An 18,920-nucleotide genomic window follows, 5' to 3' on the forward strand; every position below is an offset into this window, starting at 1 on the left:
CAAGATTATCATGGAAAGTTATCTTCTTCTTCTTCTTCGTTCTTAATTATTAGTGTTGGGAGGGATCGAGCCTTATCTGCCAGAGGATTTGAACTCGAGACTTTTTTCGAATTTATCAACCAAGCTTTGCCGACTCGAACATGCTTCCATCACAATTAAGGATTACGTGGCAACTGGTTATGCCCCATAGAGGCCATTGACTCCGATTTCAGCCTGCTTTTCTTTATGGATTTGCTTCCATAGCCTTTGTCCAACTACTAGGCAGCAGTTGTTAGAAGAGTGGCTGTCCCCAGCTAACGAGCCTTATCTGCCCGAGGGTTCGAACTCGAGACTTCGGTTTAACAGCCATGAGCTTAACCGACTCGACCACGCCGACCCTATGGAAAGTTATAATATTCGTTAATTTTCCTTGAATCTTCATGTTAAGCTTATCTTGATGTTCGAACACATCTGCTAGGTATGATACTCTCTCCAACCGCTCTATGTCGTTTTAAGTATACCAAAAAGTCTTGTTTCCTTTGCACTTCCAAGAACAATTTGATTTCAGATTTCAATTCAAAAACACAATATACAACATTTCGTTTGACAGCCAGCGTATTGTAGTGTAGAATAGCAGAACCTCGTGATCTATATTAAGGTTTTTGCTCAGTTCTTTGAAGGCTCCAGATTTTATATAATTTACGACTTATACTAGCAATGGACTCTTGATGTCGATTGGTTAGGGCAGTGGTTAGGGAGCTAAATCTTTTCTGTTTTCTGAAAGCCCGATTTTGAGCTAAACATAGATGGCGCACCATCCGTACAAACCCCCACAGCCGTTCTAACCTATTTTAATCATCCCGTTTAAAAAAAAAAACTAATTATTTTTTCCAGGCTATCTTCACAAAAGAGCAACTCTTCTTTGCTATCATGCACATGAATATAGACACAGACCAGCAACTGTCAACACGAACTCACGTCTGTTGATTTATCATCTTGAAAAGCAAACAATGGTGAAAGTTAATTTCAATAAAAATGTGTTATTTAACATGAGATTTTCTCCTATTGTTTTTTTTGTTTTTTGTTTTTTTTTTGCTTGGCATTTTCTATCGCGACTTCATTTGATGCTTACACTAATGCTGGTGAAAACTTCCTGTTCGATCAAGTCTCTGGCGTTTGCAACTAGCTTCTTACCGACGAAAGAACTTCATATATTTTTTGGTGTGTTCTGAATGACTCGTCTCAAATGACGTTTTAGTTTTGAAGATTTTATAGATTCGTGACTGAGAACAACTTTGTACAGTGCGCTTTGTTTCTTCTCTATTACATTTCCAGTGATGTTAAGAAGCCGAATTTCAAAAATTCTTCAAAATATTTATGTATTGTTTCAAATTACTAAGGTTTAGTATACCAGTTGGCGACCCCCCAGAAAGACCTTCGCGACCCCCAGGGGGGGTCGCGACCCCCAGGTTGGGAACCCGTGACTTACAGCGTTGCTAACATTCATAGACTCAAACAAAAATTTAAAATATTAAAAAAAAAAACTAGAGACATTAATATTTGTAAAATATAACGTTTATTAAATAGTAAAAGGTTCTACAACACAAAAGGGTGAAAGTTTAATAAAAAAAATTAAGCCGCATGCTAGAACTCATGTTGCTGCCTGTATCAAATCGAAGTATGAGTTGATTCACACACTAGCAACGAAACTGTGACCCAGCAGTTCTGCTGCTTTAGGACGACTTGCTGGATTGATCTGGAATGTCTGCTCCAAGAATTGTTTCATGGCATTTGATGCAGACGCCGGTAGGGTGTAAATGGGATTTATTTTACTGGAGAGAGCCATAATGACTTGTACAGCAGAAAGGTCTTTAAATGGTGGATCTGTGGTGGCCATCTCAACAACAGTACAGCCCACACTCCTGTAGTAGCAGTGGATTTTATATAAATACATAAATAAATAAATAAATAAATAAATAAATAAATAAATAAATAAATATATATATATATATATATATATATATATATATATATATATATGTATATATATATATATGTATATATATATATATATATATATATATATATATATATATATATATATATATATATATATATATATATATATATATATATATATATATATATATATATATATATGTATATTCATTGATAAATTCCTGGCATGTATCTTACGAAACATTCATTTCAAATACGAAGGTTTTATAATTACCATATATCTGCTTTAACGTCATACGGATTCTCTTCATTTGCTGTAACCACTTCCGGTGCCATCCAATGGAATGTCCCGTTCACTGACCTGGCGTTGGTTGCCGAGTGAATGACCTTTGACAGACCAAAGTCTGTGAGTTTAACGTTGCTCTCATCTTTGAGTAGGACGTTGTCACCTACACGATACACAAGACATACATTAACATCGAATGTGAAATAAAGGGATATTTATTGTAGTGTGTCAACATTAATTAAGAGTCGTTCATAAATGAAGTCACACTCGTAAGTGGGGGAAGGGTCGTAATTTTGTGACGGTGTGTGATGAGGGTGAGGGGAGGGGGGGAGTTCAGATGGTGTGAAAACCAGTTATAGTTGTTATTTTGCGTTTTAGAAAACTGTTTTAATCAAATGTAATAGGAATTGATTACAATAATCTATGTTAACAAAGCTCAGACAAGATTTTGGAAAAATATCAATGTTTTAAGAAAAATTCAACTGCAATTTTTTAGGGGGGGGGGCGGTTTTAGGCTGAGGTTTGACGTCATTTTGGGGGGGGGGGGGTGTCTGGCGTTTTTGTGAAATGTGTGACGGAGGAGAGGGGGCGAACAAAACAAATCGTCCAAAAAGTGTTACGTCATTTATGGATCAATAAATTACTACATAAATGTCAAGTGTTAAATAAGGGAAATTTAGACATAATATGGTGGCAAAGTTAATTAATGGATTATTTTGTAATGTCTGACTACAAAGAATCCACCTTTTAAGCCCGATAAAAGCTCAAAAACATATTCCATACCAAATAAGGTCAAGACTAAAAAAAATATTTTCGTTGGTGGTAATTTTTATTTTGACAATGGCTAAAAATCTTGAATGGTTTTTTTGTTCAGTAAATTGAAGTATTTAAAAAAAAGGAAACAATTTTATTAAGACAAGACACATAACCATTTCTTTAATAGAACTTGCCTTTGACATCCCTATGGATGATGGGTGGCTTTCTTTCATGCAGATATTGGAGGCCTTCCAGAATTTGTTTAGTGTACAGTCTGTTTCTCTCTTCTGGCAATGCCCCGTGATCTTTTATAAATCCTCTGATCGAACCCTTGAACGAAGCAGACATTTACAAAGCCGGTTTGTAAAAAAAATATATCATTTTAACATTTCAAAAAAAATATCTGGAAACTTTTGTTTTGTTAAACCAAATATTTTTTATAAGGAAATAAAATTTGACAATTTATAACCCACCTCTCACACTCATAGCATTATAAAACAATAATTGTTAAAACGATGCTAATATATGGACAATTTAGTCAACATAGTGTGGGTAACGGTGGTAATGTGTATATATGGGTGTATGCGTGTGATAGGGAGAGAATGGGGGGGGGGGGGAGTCAATAAATTAACATTAGTAAATCTAGCATAACACAACCGAGTAAGTATTTTATAAACAAAATGTCAGCCATTGAGGAATAATTTTCCAAAACACGAAATTTTCCTATTCTACTTTTTAAACGTATGCATTACAGTCATAGAATAGCCAAGTAAATCAAGAGCAAAAAAATGCACAGATGTCATACCAAGTTTTAAAAATATTCTACAACAGTAACATGTGTAAAATTCTTTTAAGAAACTGTACTCTATCTTACCATGCTCATGTTCTCAAAGAAGAGGATTATGTTGAATCTCTTTTGCTCATATCCGTAGAAAGAAACTATCTTGGGATGTTTGATTTTCATCAAGACGTCCAGCTCCACTATATTCTGTGGAGTAACCATAGATTTGTGATTAGATACATTTTAATTTTCAACCAGATCAATAGCTAATGTAGTCGTGTGATTCTATCGTTTAATATTTACAAGTCTTCCAAGACGTAGAACAATGGAAAAAGTTCTACATATTTTTAGTGTTTTCTTTTTTTTAAGTTTTAAAATGAAATGGAAAAATATTATTTACTTTGATCTATCAAACAATGGATATAAAGACTTAAGACATTAGTATTTTTGTACTATACTGAGGGCAAAATTTAGGAAGATGAATTGGTTTTGGACATCAATTTTTTTCGGCAGAGAATCAGATACTTTGGGACTAAGTATGGTGATGTGCGATTTGGGCTGTTGATACCTGGGATACAACAATATAGTTTTGGACCAACCGAAAAAAAAACGGGCTATAAAATGTGAGTTATGAACCAGCCATAACAACAAGGGGAAAAAGAGCCCTAAAGATCTCTATAGACAAGAAAAAATCACTAAGGAAAAGTAAAGACCCCTAAAGACCCATATAGTCCAGTAAAGACCTCTAAAGACCCCTACAGATCAGTAAAGACCCCTATAGACCAGTAAAGACCCTAAAGACCCCTATGGAACAGTACAGACACCTAAAGACCCATATAGACCAGTAAAGACCCCATGAAGACCCATATAGAGCAGTAAAGATCCATAAAGACCCCTAAAGACCAATAATATTTTACCATTTCACGATCTCTCTTGGCACTGGAGACGAGGATTTCCTTCCCCACATATTTTTCTTCATCAGCTTCTTGCTCTTTGACAATAAAAACCTGTCCAAAGGTCCCCTTGCCTACAACACGCCCTCTCTCCCAAAGTGATGGGAATTCTGGAGCCAGGGATGTTACGTCTGCTAAATTTAAAATACGACTTTAGGAAACACTTCGTTGAAAATACAAGTTTACCAAACACTTAATTAAAAATAAGATTTTAAGAAACACTTCGTTCGAAATACGAGTTTAACAAATACTTAATTTTTCTATATCAGATGTTATCTTTTACTACACCGACAGATGTTATGTTTTTAACTACAACTTGATGTTATTTTTGTCTTGTAATTGGGGGACTAAAATCTATTGATACCTGTTCATCTTCGTGTTTGCGTTTAATAATACACCTGTGAGTATAAAAGAGTGAGTCTTTAAAGTCTCGTGAATATCTAGCATGTTGCTAAAAAATTGTTCATGTTCTAGTTTAACAAACAATTTCTTATAGTACATTTATTAAGTCCAGTTTAACAAATGTCTATCATGAAAAACTCCTAACAGTTCTAGCAGTAGAACCATTTTAACATGAACAATTTCTGACAATTATAGAGCCGGGTTAACATGAACATGTTTCCTGACAAGTTCGTGACATAAAAAAGTGGGGTGGGGGGGGGGGGGTGGGGGGTGGGTGGGGGTAATATAGGAGTGGCTGTGAATTCAAGGATACGTTGAATAACGTTGAATGGAACATCTGCCACGAAAACTGGAATATCCGGACTGATTCAGTAGAGTTGGCTTTCAAGGGAAAGTTGTTCCTTTTTAAGTGTGTTGAATAGCGAAAGTTAAAAGAGAAATTATAACAACACATTTTGGCGTGGGGTAAAGACACGATTGTCACTTATGCAACCAAGCACCACAAAACATATTCTAAAACAGTCTAATATTCAAGAGTTAGAACACACACACACACACACACACACATATATATATATATATATAATTCATCTGATTTTGTTATTATTGCAGATCTAACATAATCATTGCACAATGGTATGCTTATTCACACCTGACATGATTATTGCAAACTTTACATGATTATTGGGCACCTGATATAATTATTGCACATCTCACTTCATTACTCAACTCCCGACATGATTATAGCCCACCTAACATGAATATTGCACATCCGCCATGATTAATGCACACCTAAGATGATTATTGCACACCTAACATTATTTTTGCACAATTAACATGATTATCGGGCACCTGACATGATTATAGCACACCTAACATTAGTATTGCATACCTAATATGATTATAGCACAACTGAAATGATTATAGCACCCATAACATGATTATCGCACACCTAAAATGATTAATGCACACTTGAATTGTACCCTTTTGTCACTAAATTCAAATCTGCTGTCAATCACTAGAAATTAGGGCGTGTACAATCGACGAGGTGTGACAACAGGTTGAACCACGCCCCGCCTCTGTGGCTATATAAAGACTGACGCGTCAAACTTCACCACACGGATGTGCTATTCTTGGTGATATTTTTTTTTAATTTTGTTGATTTTTTTAGCAACTACTTCAAGGTACAGTTTGTAAAAATATTACATCTCACTTTCTTGTTGATAAAATATTTAATGAATAATTTTGATTGTGAATCTTTTATATTAATTTTATACGATAAATAACCAGATTGCTGTTTAATTACGAAATGGGTATTATATTTTTAAATTATTCTTACTTGCATAGTTTTTTCTAGTCAAATATCTCAATGTATCTTACCAATTTGTTCTAGTTAGATATCTCAATGTATCTCACCAATTTGCTCTAGTTAGATATGTCTCATTATTTAGTTCTAATCAGATGATACAGCGTATCTCATCTATTGTTCCAGCACCTGTAGCTACAGGTAAAAATGTTTGCCCTTGTCTGTGTGGCTGTTCTCACCTGGATGGCCCAGATTGATGCTGCTACCAACTCGACCATCTCGTGCACAAGGGGAACTGAACTGACGCCACTAAACCTGGAATGTAACTCGACCAGTCAATATCTCGTGATCAACCGTGTCTTCTATGGGGCCAAGTTAAAAACCAGGTGAGAGTCAAGGTGATCTGCACATAAACACTGGGGTGAAAACCTTCCATCCACCCATGTCTAAATACGGAGAAACCACTACCCCCCTACCCCCCAACCCCGAATTTTCTTCCTGTCTTCTCAACACGGACAGCCTATCTTGTACATTTATACGATTTTTAGAGCAGCTAAGACTGACCAGGTTTCTCTAAATGTATTGCCATAAAAAGCAAACTAGAATCTAAATTAAAAAATTGTGTCCATCCAACTTGTAGTATTTTACCAAGTATAATTATATGAATTTAACAGAGATGTGCATGCACTAGTACAGAGCACTAGCAAAATACACATTCGCACACACACATACAAACACACACACACATATACATACATATATATTTTTTTGTTTCATATATATATATTAATATATATATATATATATATATATATATATATATATATATATATATATATATATATATATATATATATATATATATATATATACAGGCAAAATAAAATATGCATATATATGTTCATATTTCATATACATGTATGGGCCAAAATTATATTTTATTACTTCAAAGATATTGCACATTGAATACTATCTTTCTAACCCATTTTGTGAATCAAGGGTGGAGATTAATACAAACCCGCGCGAGGCCATTAGAAAAACGTTAAAAATTATCTGGTGCTAAGTTACTTCTTTAGAAAACATGACACGGTCCTAAGGACTGCGCACCTAGGTGGACAAGTTGTATTGAAACTAGCACGCAGTCTTGCTTGAATAGCCGAAACCATTGCCATTTATGTGTTGCAGTCACGCTAGTTCAACCAAGTCGAACGTCTTGAAGTCTCAATAGAAGAAAAAAAAATGACGAGTCATAAAACTTGGGTGCGGCTGCTCTTAAGTAATGCTGTCAAAAGAACATTACCGAATAAAAGAGGTAGAATTCTAGAAGGTACTGTCTTGTGTTCAGAAATAAAAAAAACCAGTTAGAGGGTGCAGGATTTGAACAAAGTTTAACTAAAGACAGTCGCAAAAGACTAAAGAATATATATATATATATATATATATATATATATATATATATATATATATATATATATATATATATATATATATATATATATATATATATATATACATGGAAGCTACCAATGTCCTTGAATAAAAGAGATCAATTCACCTGCACGACACCGTGTTTCAAAACTAATCGCTAAAGGCCGAGATATGTGTCGCAGGTTGCTGTCATCTATTTGGTTATTGGAGACATTTCGATATTGTGTTATTGTGTGGGGGTTTTCGCATAGATTGTAAACTGAACTTAAAGTTAGCATCACTTATGCAATATTTGAAGGCTTGAGAGAATGGCGATTACGTTGTGTGAGATGTGGGGGGGGGGGGGTGAGTGTATAGCTTTTATGTTTTGTGACCGGGGAGTGTGTGCCTTATAATTTTTTGAGTGCATTTGTATACCTTGCAAGTTTGCGAGAGCATGACGGTATGGCTTTTATGTATTGTACGGGGGTAAAGGTATGGATTTTTAAGTTTTATGAGCGGATGAGTGTTAAGCCTTTACGTTGATCTACAAGTGTGAATGACCTATACATTACTAATTGCTTTCATTCACGCCATCCCCAGCAACTGTTCCCGGACCGGCACCTTCAGCCAGTGCTGCCTCCCCACATCTGACGAGTGTGTGTTCGAGAACTCCTCTGACCTCACGAGCGTGAGAAGTTTGTGCTCCGGCCAGACGTCTTGCACCCACGCGCCCTTGAAGAGGCTGACGTCATCCCTGGGCAACTGCAACCAGAGCCTGTACACAGACCTGACCTCCATCGCTTTTGTCGAGTACACGTGTGTTAACGTGAGCAGTGTGGTGAATCTCTGCGACAACACGGTGAGGTCAGAGTTCGGGGAGGTCACCCTAGACAGCAACAACGTGCGTGACAACAGGAACCTGGTCAACAACAGCTGTAGCTGTCTGCTGACTGCTGACCAGAACTCGACCTTGACATTTACAGCGGTAAAGGCGCAGTTCACGGCCTACGCCAATGTATGCATGGAGGATCTTGTGTTTACAGACAAGACATACCCGGATAAGAATAGAACGGTCACGTGCACGGATGGTCAGCTGACGGCCAACCCAGTCCTACAACCAGGGGTCAGTTACAACGTGCTCAACCAAATCAGCGTCATCCAGGACAAGGCGTTGTTTACCTCGCAATCAGGTCAGGTCGACGTGACACTGCTCGTGGCGGAGACTCACAACGAGACCCTGTCCATCAGCGTGAAGCCATCGGTCAACGGCAGTAGACTGACGCTGGACTGCCGGTCAAATATCGTGCCGTACAAGACACGTAAGCTCACGACGCAGACCCCAAGCGGACAGACTACAGCAGCCAACATTTTGACAACACCGCGAGACAACAGAACAGGGAACCCCACACCTCCATCTGCTAGTACCGTGGGACCAGATGGTGCAGGTACCACAAGGTCACCAAGTGTGACAGGTACCACAAGGTCTTACACTAGCTCAAGCGTGACGAGGAAACCAGGTCACCGCGGACCAAACAAGCAATGTGGCGAGTCCAACATCCTGTACAGTCTAATGGAGTACAACCAAAAATATGGAAGAGAGGCGCAAAGACGGAAACGAAAGAATTACCGACAAACCAAACTCTATTGGAGAATAGACAACAAATCCTAAATATTTCATTTAAATATAGGAAACTAAAAAATGCACAATAAATGAATATATATATATATATATATATATATATATATATATATATATATATATATATATATATATATATATATAATAATATGTATATTACATGTTTAGTTTGTTTGACCCTTTCTGTAATAATACTCTTTAGTTATATAATTACTACTTTGAGCGGATGTTCTAAAAAAAATTTATGTAAGTAAAATCTGATTTACAAATTACATTGTTAACTTTATTAACTGGAAACAATATATTATGGTATATCAAATTTAAAACAGCCTTAATTTCAGGAGTCAGTTTGTTTAGGGCACTTTGTCCTCACCTGATTGTTTGTTTTATGTTTTCTTTTGTCATTTAGTACTTTGAATATTTTTTTCAGCACCTTTTCCTCGGTTATTTCGTTACCTTATGGTACAGTTGTACGTTTATACATGTGAGATAACCATCAACAGTCAATGTTTTTTTTTGGTTTTCTTAAAGTCCAGCTGAGCTAAAGTTTAACTTCACGAAAACCACCTTCAAACTTTTGAACAAGTTGTTCATTTATGTAGGAAATTAGAGAAGTCGTTCATACTTGCCAATGTTATAAATTCATTGATGTTTAATTCTAACAACTTGATCAGAGCTAGGGGTACTGAAGGAGACTAATTACTCGAACCGAGAACTAACACTAATCCTAACCATAAGGCCAAGTACAGCTATGTGAACATGGGGCCAAATGTCCATCATAGCTAGGCGGACCATATCTAACCAAGACAATTAACATATTTGATTTTAAGGGACCATAATATATAACCAAGCGTCATTAAACCTGAATTGACATGGGTCCATTGCCTTAAGCTCAGGTTAGTCAGAGCTAAATACTCAAGTTGTTTTACCACCTTGAGCTCAGGCCCACCAGAGCTAAATACTCATGTGGGTCTATCGTCTTCAGCTCAGGTCAGTAAGAGCTAAATAGATACAATAGGGTCCATCGCCTTGAGCTAAAGCCCACCAGAGCTAAATAGACTAAATGGGCCCACCGTCTCTAGCCTAGGTCCATCAGACCTACATGGACTCAATGAGGGGGGGGGGGCACCAAAGCCCATTAGAGTTAATTGGAGCGTGTGTCTTGTCTGTAGTATAACAACAGCTGTACAATAAAATTGATTCAATCCTGCTGAACTGATTTGTTTCTTTTGTTTGTTTGTTTGTTTGTTTGTAACAAAGATGCACACAAATTAAGTTATGAATTTAAATATTTTATTTATGGTTGGATTTGGAGCCCACTCCCCCCCCCCCCCCCTCCCCTTATCGTATTGTTTGGTTCGGCGTTGTGATATTTCCATCACTGATTAACTTAATGGTAGCGATTCCGACAGTTATAGAATATATTAAAGTAGAAAACATTAAGTTAAAATTTGATATTAAAACTACAACATATAAAAAGTCATAAATGTCCCGTAACGCCCGCTGCCGCCCGCTTACAATACGCATAGAAAAATTAAATTTGTTTCATTAAAATTTGGCCTACAAATCCTAATTTTTAACTAAACAGGAAGTCGGATAGTTTCAGCATCCTTTTCCGGTCTTCTAATTTCAATGGCGCTTTTGAAAGATAAAAAATAATAGTTTCTTTCTATCTCGAAATTTTAGACTCATCTGTCCTATTTTTAGTAGATTTAATATTAAAAATAAAATAAAATAATGCCTCTAAACGTATCTAGGCATGTATTTTATGAATTATATATCTTAAACATAACCAAATTAATATTTAACTGTTAAATTCGATGCATAGTTGTTTAGACAAAAATAAATAAAGTTGACTACCAAAAAGACCTTTTTTGAATTTTCTCCGACATTTTTTATTTTTATACTGTACTTGTACCGAATATAATATATTCTATTTAATACTGTTGGAAAGCCAGGTTTATTCCCAACATTTAGAAGTAGTTTTTATCTTAATTTTCAATTTCATTTAGACAAAAAAAATGTTTTGTGAAACTGTTCACTTGATCATACAGAGTTATGCTCCTTACATTGGGCCGTCATGGGTGGAGTTTTGGTAGAATGAATGGGACATTAATGGTTAAAACTCTTGTGATAAAAAATCTATATTTTCTACTTCTAATTCAAATTTGTAAAGTAGAATGCGAAGTTATAATGTGAGTGATTTAAAATAACATTGTTTTTATTTTAGATTTTAGTATTTTTTTAAGAGAAATATTTAATCAAAAAGTTCAATGAAGAAGTTTTTTTTTTTAAATTTTCTGTAAAATAAAACTTACTTTCATTTTCGTTGTCCATCATGACTGTAGAATTCGATGCAAGGTACCTTCATGGAGAGAAAAAGAAACTAGAACGATGGGATAGCAGTTGTTTAAGTAGTTTTGTGAGGTTGATCATTTTGTATTATTATGTTTAATTTGGGTAGATATGTCGAAAAAAATAACTTTGATTTTTTAAATACATTTCAAAAATATATTTTAATTGCATTTATTGTTGTATAGAAACTGCCGAAGTAACGTATAAGCTAAACGAGCTTCAGATGATGTGGATTTGTACAAGTGTATTAGGAATACGAGGATCGAAATAAAAATAATGCAACTTGTTCAAAAGCCGTTCTTTTCACAAGGATTTTAAACAGTCTGATTGTAAAGTTTGTTTTACACGTCTTGAAATGATTCTAGAATATGTCACCAGTTGAATACATCGTGTCTCATAGGTCTAGGAGTAGGGCGTTACCCACTTGTCAAATCCCCGGGTCGAAAGCCCCACGCGAATTTATCTTTCAGTTACCCTCCATGTATATCACTTTGTTTTCTTCTTCATCTTTTTCGTTCTTAATTGTAGTGTTTGAAGAGATTCCCTCAAATACAATTAAGTATACGTGTCAATTTTTTAAACGCCATTTAGGCATTGACTCCGATTTCAGCCTGTTTTTCTTTTTGGATTTGCTTCCATAGCCTTTGTCCAACCAAGAACAAAGAACAAACTACTTGATTTTGGAGTTGTCTCTCTTAGATGAGTGGCTGTCCGCAGCTATCGAGCACCATCTTTTTCAAACTCGGGACTTTTCAATTAATCAACCCGACGACGCCGACCTCCGCATCGCTTAAAATGTTACTGCCTGATGATTACTCATAGCCCATAAACTAATAGGGATAGGGATATAAATAGATCAAAACCAACATTTTTGTTTGTTTTATCATTAGTAAAATTTGAATTCTTGCTGACAAAAAAAAAGGAAAGTTAAGCTAGTGAAATGTAGCTTACATCCTGCTAAGGCCGGCACTGTGCGTCTCGAACAGTGTACATAATCTGCTTACTACACTAGCGACATTATCCTACGTTAGATAAGTTTACCGAAGCTTAACACATCAGTAAGATAATTAAATTGCTTCAATTGCTACTTACTTTAGTAAACCAGGCTAGAAGTACGAGACAGATTGCACTGATTCAAAATCTTTCTCAGAAAATAAAATAAACGCCAGATTTTATTTTATTCACACAAATAAAAACATCTCCACATCTTTAGACATCTATGACATCTATGATTTCATACATAAATATAAATAAGTGACAGTGCATACATCAATTACAACTCGTGTAAAATAATCAGGAATTCGTGTCAGTTACTTCTATATCTAAAAGCTGTTTGGTTTCTTTAAAGAAATAATATAATTTAAATATATTAAACAATATCTTATTAGGCAACATAAAAGTGATATTACAAAGTTATATCGGAAAATCCCGTTTTCATTTTAAACTATAGCGTACAGTGAAAAATCGGTTGTCGTCGTAGATAAAAAATTAAATATGTATACATAAGTATGGAGATCGTTATATAATATATGTATATATAATATGTATACATATATGCATAATATAAATATATATATATATATTTATATATATATATTTATATATATATAACTGTTTTATTAACAGATTAAAGATAAACATCCTTATTCTTAAGTCTGCAGTGATTAAAGCTTAAACGTATACATTTACGTGTATGTTGCATATATTTAGGTTATAGGGTTATGTAGGCCGAGGCAGAGGATGAAACACACACACACACACACACACACACACATATATATATATATATATATATATATATATATATATATATATATATACACATATATATACATAGCCTATACACATATACAATATGTATCTAATATATATATATATATATATATATATATATATATATATATATATATATATATATATATATATATATATATATATATACTTTGTGACTTGGAAGGTGTGGGTGACACCATGAATTGCCGCACTTCATATATAAACATATATACCTATATCTTTATGTCTCTTCCCATCTTACTGCACACACTTTGTGTTTGGATTTCAAATATCAGACTGGATTCATATATAATATTATATATATATATATATATATATATATATATATATATATATATATATATATATATATATATATATATATATAACTATTATATATAACTAATTATATATATAAATTATGTTTTAAATTGCCTAAAGATCCCTATGATTGTCTCCTTGTACTTAGTGCTCATCCTGACGTAGATAAAAATAGTCAGGCAGGAGTTGATGGATTCCATGAAGAAAGCCACACAGTAACAGAGCAGTGCCACGTCAAAGTACGGGCCCCTGATGCTCAGGCCTCGCACCAGCCCCGCCGCTGTGATGATGGCCGACTCGGGGATGAGGCAGACGATGAACAATGACGACACCATCGTCAGCATCAGGACGATTTTCTTTTCCTTTCTGGGCATGTGAGAGTCGGGTTGTGAGTGTCCGGTTCTTGAGACAGACACCCGCCACTGGGCGCGGGATTTTAGTTTGACGCACAGGACGACGGTGCAGATGATGATGAAGGTGAAGGTGAAGTACGGCACGAACAGGTCGGTGATGAGGTAGGACAGACTTAACACCGTGTCAGGACTCCCGCGGAAAGCCAGGCCGAACACGCTGGAATTGGTGCCAGGGATGGCTCTCCAATCCAGGTAGGCTACATTGTAGACAGGGAACACGTTGAACATGGTGATGAAGTAGATGCTCACGTTAAACACTATCGCCACGTTCCTGGTCACGATGCGTTTAACTTTGAGCGGGAACACCACACATAAACACCTCTCGAACGCCGCGAAGGCCGTGATGAACCCGCACACCCGTGTGAAGTAGTTGTGGGGGTAGAACCCCACCAACGACGCAACTTCAATGGGCTTGAACGTGTGCTCCAGATTCAAGAACCACGGGTTTACCAGCACGTTAAAAAACTGGATGCTCACCAACGCGCCAATGTCGCTGATAGCTAAAGCAGTTAGGGTTATGTTTAAGCTTTCATCAAATCCTTGTTTAGCGAACACGATAATGTTCAGAAGATTTGATGCTATGCCAAAGACAGCAATCACCCCACCAGTTACCAGCAAGTTGAAGATAAGAAAACAGTCCAACACTACCGCATTAATCAGATGTGTCGAAGCAGTTCCGGTAACTCTTGACTGATTTTCGACGCTTGTGCTAAAGTTAGATAACTCAGAGTTGCTAGAATTAAATAGTTCGCTTGACATTATTTTAGAGAATATAAATATCAGAAAACTATAATATATTTTATTTTAATTGTTATATCTTATTATTGACATATAAAATAAAAGATTTGTTTGAAATATTTCATTTCCTATTCTTATTATAGCCTAAGCATATGGTATTAAAAACAACACTTTATGACTAAAAGAAAAAGATATTAATTTTTCTATCTTGTTCTCACAATAGGCCCTTTATCAAATACTTAGTATATGACTTACTATTTTTTTTAATGTTTGCAAAGAGACTGTTTATATAGGTTTAAACAAAATAAAAATTTGTGTAGTGTTTTTGACCTCACGAATTTTATTCTGGTCTGTTGAAATTTATTTCATAATGTTATTTTATAAGCAATGTAGGTGAACAAAAGGCGTGCTGATATTTTTCTTTTTAATTATTTAAACATCGTCGACGATAATTAAATATAAGACAATATAAAAGCATTGTTTAAAAATTTTCAAGCGAAAAGATGTTTCTATATTTTTATTGATTTGTTCGTTTCTCTCTTTTTGAAAATAATTACAACTTATCTACGAAGAAGATAAAAATTAAGATAATTAAATTACCTCCCTTGAAGGCCGATAATTGATGAAGGTTTGTTGTAAATGATAATTACAGTCTGTGGGTCTATACTTAAACCTCAGCGTATCATTAATTTCTGTGGTTGTAGACTGAAGAAGAAATAAGTCTTTCATTTCTAAAAGAGAATATTCATCGCCAGGAACAGATCTATAAAAAAAATTGATTTCAACTTTTTAAACTTAACGAAAGGTTAATTTTAACTTTGTGAAAAAGAAACCAAAGGAAGAAGAAACTTATCGCAAAGAGTAACAGAAACCTTTGATGGTGTGGTTCAATGGTACTGTGAAGTAGGTTTAACGTTTGATGTACGTTGCTGGTAGCTTCTGTAGATTTGTTTGTGTGTTGTGTTCTTAAGATAATTAATTAGGGCAGATATGTCATGGTAAATGGCATACGGTGAGACACTCAGGTGAGTAGGTCAATCAGTTGTAGTCACACTTTGTTTGAACCAGATCAGTACTTCAAGGTGTGTTGTAAGGTAGATTTTAACGTAAACTTCCATCTGTTTTGCAGTGATGTGTATATTTGTAATAAGATGTGCGAATATAAAAAATGTTAAATGCAAAAAAAAAAAAATGAAAAAATAAGAAATATATAAGTTCTTATTTTATACGTAGAATATCAAAGAATAGTTTGGTTCATGTATTTAAACTATTAATATTTTAATCAAATAATGTAGATAAATATAAATATGATACATGGGTGCGTGTAACACACGTAGATGAAAATAAAGTGTATATACTGTAAATATATTTTTACAAACTCTCTTATTCTTCAAACAACTTTTCTTTATTAACGAGGTACGTAACTCACATCTGACAATAGTTTCTTTTAGCTTGATTTTTATAAATGCCGATGAAACATTTGTCAATACGATAAAGGTGAATAAGGTGGCGATGATTTACTTTTACACAGGTTAATGAGAGCGTTAATCTCCTCAGATGACGGCTTTTTGTCAGGTGCTGGGGGGGGGGGCGCTAAATCGAGGATGGCAGCTTAGTATAGACTACAGAGCCAGGTTGTCAGGGGCGTGGGGGGGGGGGGCGTTAGATCAAGGCCGGCAGCTTAGTATAGACTACAGAGCCAGGTTGTCAGGGGCGTGGGGGGGGGCGTTAGATCAAGGATGGCAGCTTAGTATAGACTACAGAGCCAGGTTGTCAGGGGCGTGGGGGGGGGGCGCTAAATCGAGGATGGCACCTTACTATAGACTACAGAGCCAGGTTGTCAGGGGCGGGGGGGGGGGGGGGGCGTTAGATCAAGGATGGCAGCTTAGTATAGACTACAGAGCCAGGTTGTCAGGGGCGTGGGGGGGGGGGCGCTAGATCAAGGATGGCAGCTTAGTATAGACTACAGAGCCAGGTTGTCAGGGGCGTGGGGGGGGGGGGGCGTTAGATCAAGGATGGCAGCTTAGTATAGACTACAGAGCCAGGTTGTCAGGTGCTTGGGGGGGGGGCGTTAGATCAAGGATGGCAGCTTAGTATAGACTACAGAGCCAGGTTGTCAGGTGCTTGGGGGGGGGGGGGGCGTTAGATCAAGGATGGCAGCTTAGTATAGACTACAGAGCCAGGTTGTCAGGTGCTTGGGGGGGGGGCGTTAGATCAAGGATGGCAGCTTAGTATAGACTACAGAGCCAGGTTGTCAGGTGCTGGGGGGGGGGGGTGGGGCGCTTGATCGAGGTTGGCAGCTTAGTATAGACTACAGAGCCAGGTTGTCAGGTGCTTGGGGGGGGCGTTAGATCGAGGTTGGCAGCTTAGTATAGACTACAGAGCCAGGTTGTCAGGTGCTTGGGGGGGGGGGGGGGCGTTAGATCAAGGATGGCAGCTTAGTATAGACTACAGAGCCAGGTTGTCAGGGGTGTGGGGGGGGGGGCGCTTGATCGAGGTTGGCAGCTTAGTATAGACTACAGAGCCAGGTTGTCAGGTGCTGGGGGGTCGCTAGATCGAGGATGGCAGCTTAGTATAGACTACAGAGCCAGGTTGTCAGGTGCTTGGGGGGGGGGGCGTTAGATCAAGGATGGCAGCTTAGTATAGACTACAGAGCCAGGTTGTCAGGTGCTTGGGGGGGGGGGCGTTAGAACAAGGATGGCAGCTTAGTATAGACTACAGAGCCAGGTTGTCAGGGGCGTGGGGGGGCGCTTGATCGAGGTTGGCAGCTTAGTATAGACTACAGAGCCAGGTTGTCAGGTGCTTGGGGGGGGGGGCGTTAGATCGCGGTTGGCAGCTTAGTATAGACTACAGAGCCAGGTTGTCAGGTGCTTGGGGGGGGGGCGTTAGATCAAGGATGGCAGCTTAGTATAGACTACAGAGCCAGGTTGTCAGGGGTGTGGGGGGGGGGGCGCTTGATCGAGGTTGGCAGCTTAGTATAGACTACAGAGCCAGGTTGTCAGGTGCTGGGGGGTCGCTAGATCGAGGATGGCAGCTTAGTATAGACTACAGAGCCAGGTTGTCAGGTGCTTGGGGGGGGCGTTAGATCAAGGATGGCAGCTTAGTATAGACTACAGAGCCAGGTTGTCAGGTGCTTGGGGGGGGGGGCGTTAGATCAAGGATGGCAGCTTAGTATAGACTACAGAGCCAGGTTGTCAGGTGCTTGGGGGGGGGGGGCGTTAGATCAAGGATGGCAGCTTAGTATAGACTACAGAGCCAGGTTGTCAGGTGCTGGGGGGGGGGGGGCGCTTGATCGAGGTTGGCAGCTTAGTATAGACTACAGAACCAGGTTGTCAGTTGCTGGGGGGGGGGGCGCTAGATCGAGGTTGGCAGCTTAGTATAGACTACAGAGCCAGGGTAAGTGCAAGAGGCGTGCGACATCTTCCACGCCAGAGTCCCGCAATTTTTTAACTTTAAAAAAAAATATTTTTGAACAATTCGCGATGTATCAACGCCGCAAAAAAAGAAGCGCGAAGTAGCGAAGGAATAAGTGATACTAGTGAACTGTATTCATTGTGCATAAACTGTTGTAAATAAAATTGCGAAATGAATCAGAAGTTTATCGTCTGTCTTTAAAGAAAGAAGAACTCGCAATAACAAGTAGGCCTAATTGTCATATTAACAACGAATGGTTACACACTTATTTAAAATTTATAAGCTTTAGATCTACACGTAATGATATCATTACACTTAGTTTCAGAACTAAGCGTGTAAAGTGGGAATTAAAATCGTATCTTATGATCAACACAAACATTTCGGTGGCCATAAATTTAATTGGTTTTTTTATTTGTACAATTTAATAATTTCACG

General features: G+C 37.2%; 2 protein-coding genes across 3 annotated transcripts; one reads left to right on the forward strand and one right to left on the reverse strand.

Annotated features, from left to right (window-relative positions):
* Window positions 1-1,536: 1,536 nt before the first annotated feature.
* LOC131950882 (mitogen-activated protein kinase kinase kinase 3) lies at window positions 1,537-13,056 on the reverse strand. 2 transcript variants are annotated; one of them, XM_059313094.1, is made up of 7 exons: window positions 12,919-13,056; window positions 11,790-11,836; window positions 4,679-4,845; window positions 3,855-3,968; window positions 3,175-3,310; window positions 2,213-2,387; window positions 1,537-1,901 (listed from the first exon to the last, which is right to left on the reverse strand). In XM_059313094.1, exons 2-7 carry the CDS (start codon window positions 11,809-11,811, stop codon window positions 1,670-1,672), a joined length of 846 nt encoding a protein of 281 aa, XP_059169077.1. In that variant the 5' UTR covers window positions 11,812-11,836; window positions 12,919-13,056; the 3' UTR covers window positions 1,537-1,669. The 2 variants fall into 2 exon arrangements, with proteins under 2 accessions (XP_059169077.1, XP_059169068.1); XM_059313085.1 differs by having other exon boundaries at window positions 4,679-4,848.
* Window positions 6,248-9,527, forward strand: LOC131950869 (uncharacterized). The gene is made up of 3 exons (XM_059313078.1): window positions 6,248-6,300; window positions 6,609-6,808; window positions 8,433-9,527. The coding sequence occupies exons 2-3, from the start codon at window positions 6,630-6,632 to the stop codon at window positions 9,499-9,501; spliced, it is 1,248 nt and encodes a 415-aa protein (XP_059169061.1). The 5' UTR covers window positions 6,248-6,300; window positions 6,609-6,629; the 3' UTR covers window positions 9,502-9,527.
* Window positions 13,057-18,920: the final 5,864 nt, after the last annotated feature.

This window comes from Physella acuta, unplaced genomic scaffold, assembly GCF_028476545.2.
Source record: "Physella acuta isolate Inbredline_101_S28 unplaced genomic scaffold, ASM2847654v3 ptg000063l, whole genome shotgun sequence".
In the NCBI taxonomy this organism is placed as follows: domain Eukaryota; kingdom Metazoa; phylum Mollusca; class Gastropoda; family Physidae; genus Physella; species Physella acuta.

Bases quoted from the DNA above. Each gene is read 5' to 3' on its own strand.
- LOC131950869 (XM_059313078.1), top strand. From the start codon at position 6,630: ATGTTTGCCCTTGTCTGTGTGGCTGTTCTCACCTGGATGGCCCAGATT. The intron at 6,809-8,432 runs GTGAGAGTCAAG...CGCCATCCCCAG, and splicing joins GGGGCCAAGTTAAAAACCAG to CAACTGTTCCCGGACCGGCA.
- LOC131950882 (XM_059313085.1), bottom strand. From the start codon at position 11,811: ATGATGGACAACGAAAATGAAA. The intron at 3,969-4,678 runs GTAAAATATTAT...GTTACTCCACAG, and splicing joins CCAAGAGAGATCGTGAAATG to AATATAGTGGAGCTGGACGT. The intron at 2,388-3,174 runs GCAAGTTCTATT...TGTATCGTGTAG, and splicing joins CATCCATAGGGATGTCAAAG to GTGACAACGTCCTACTCAAA.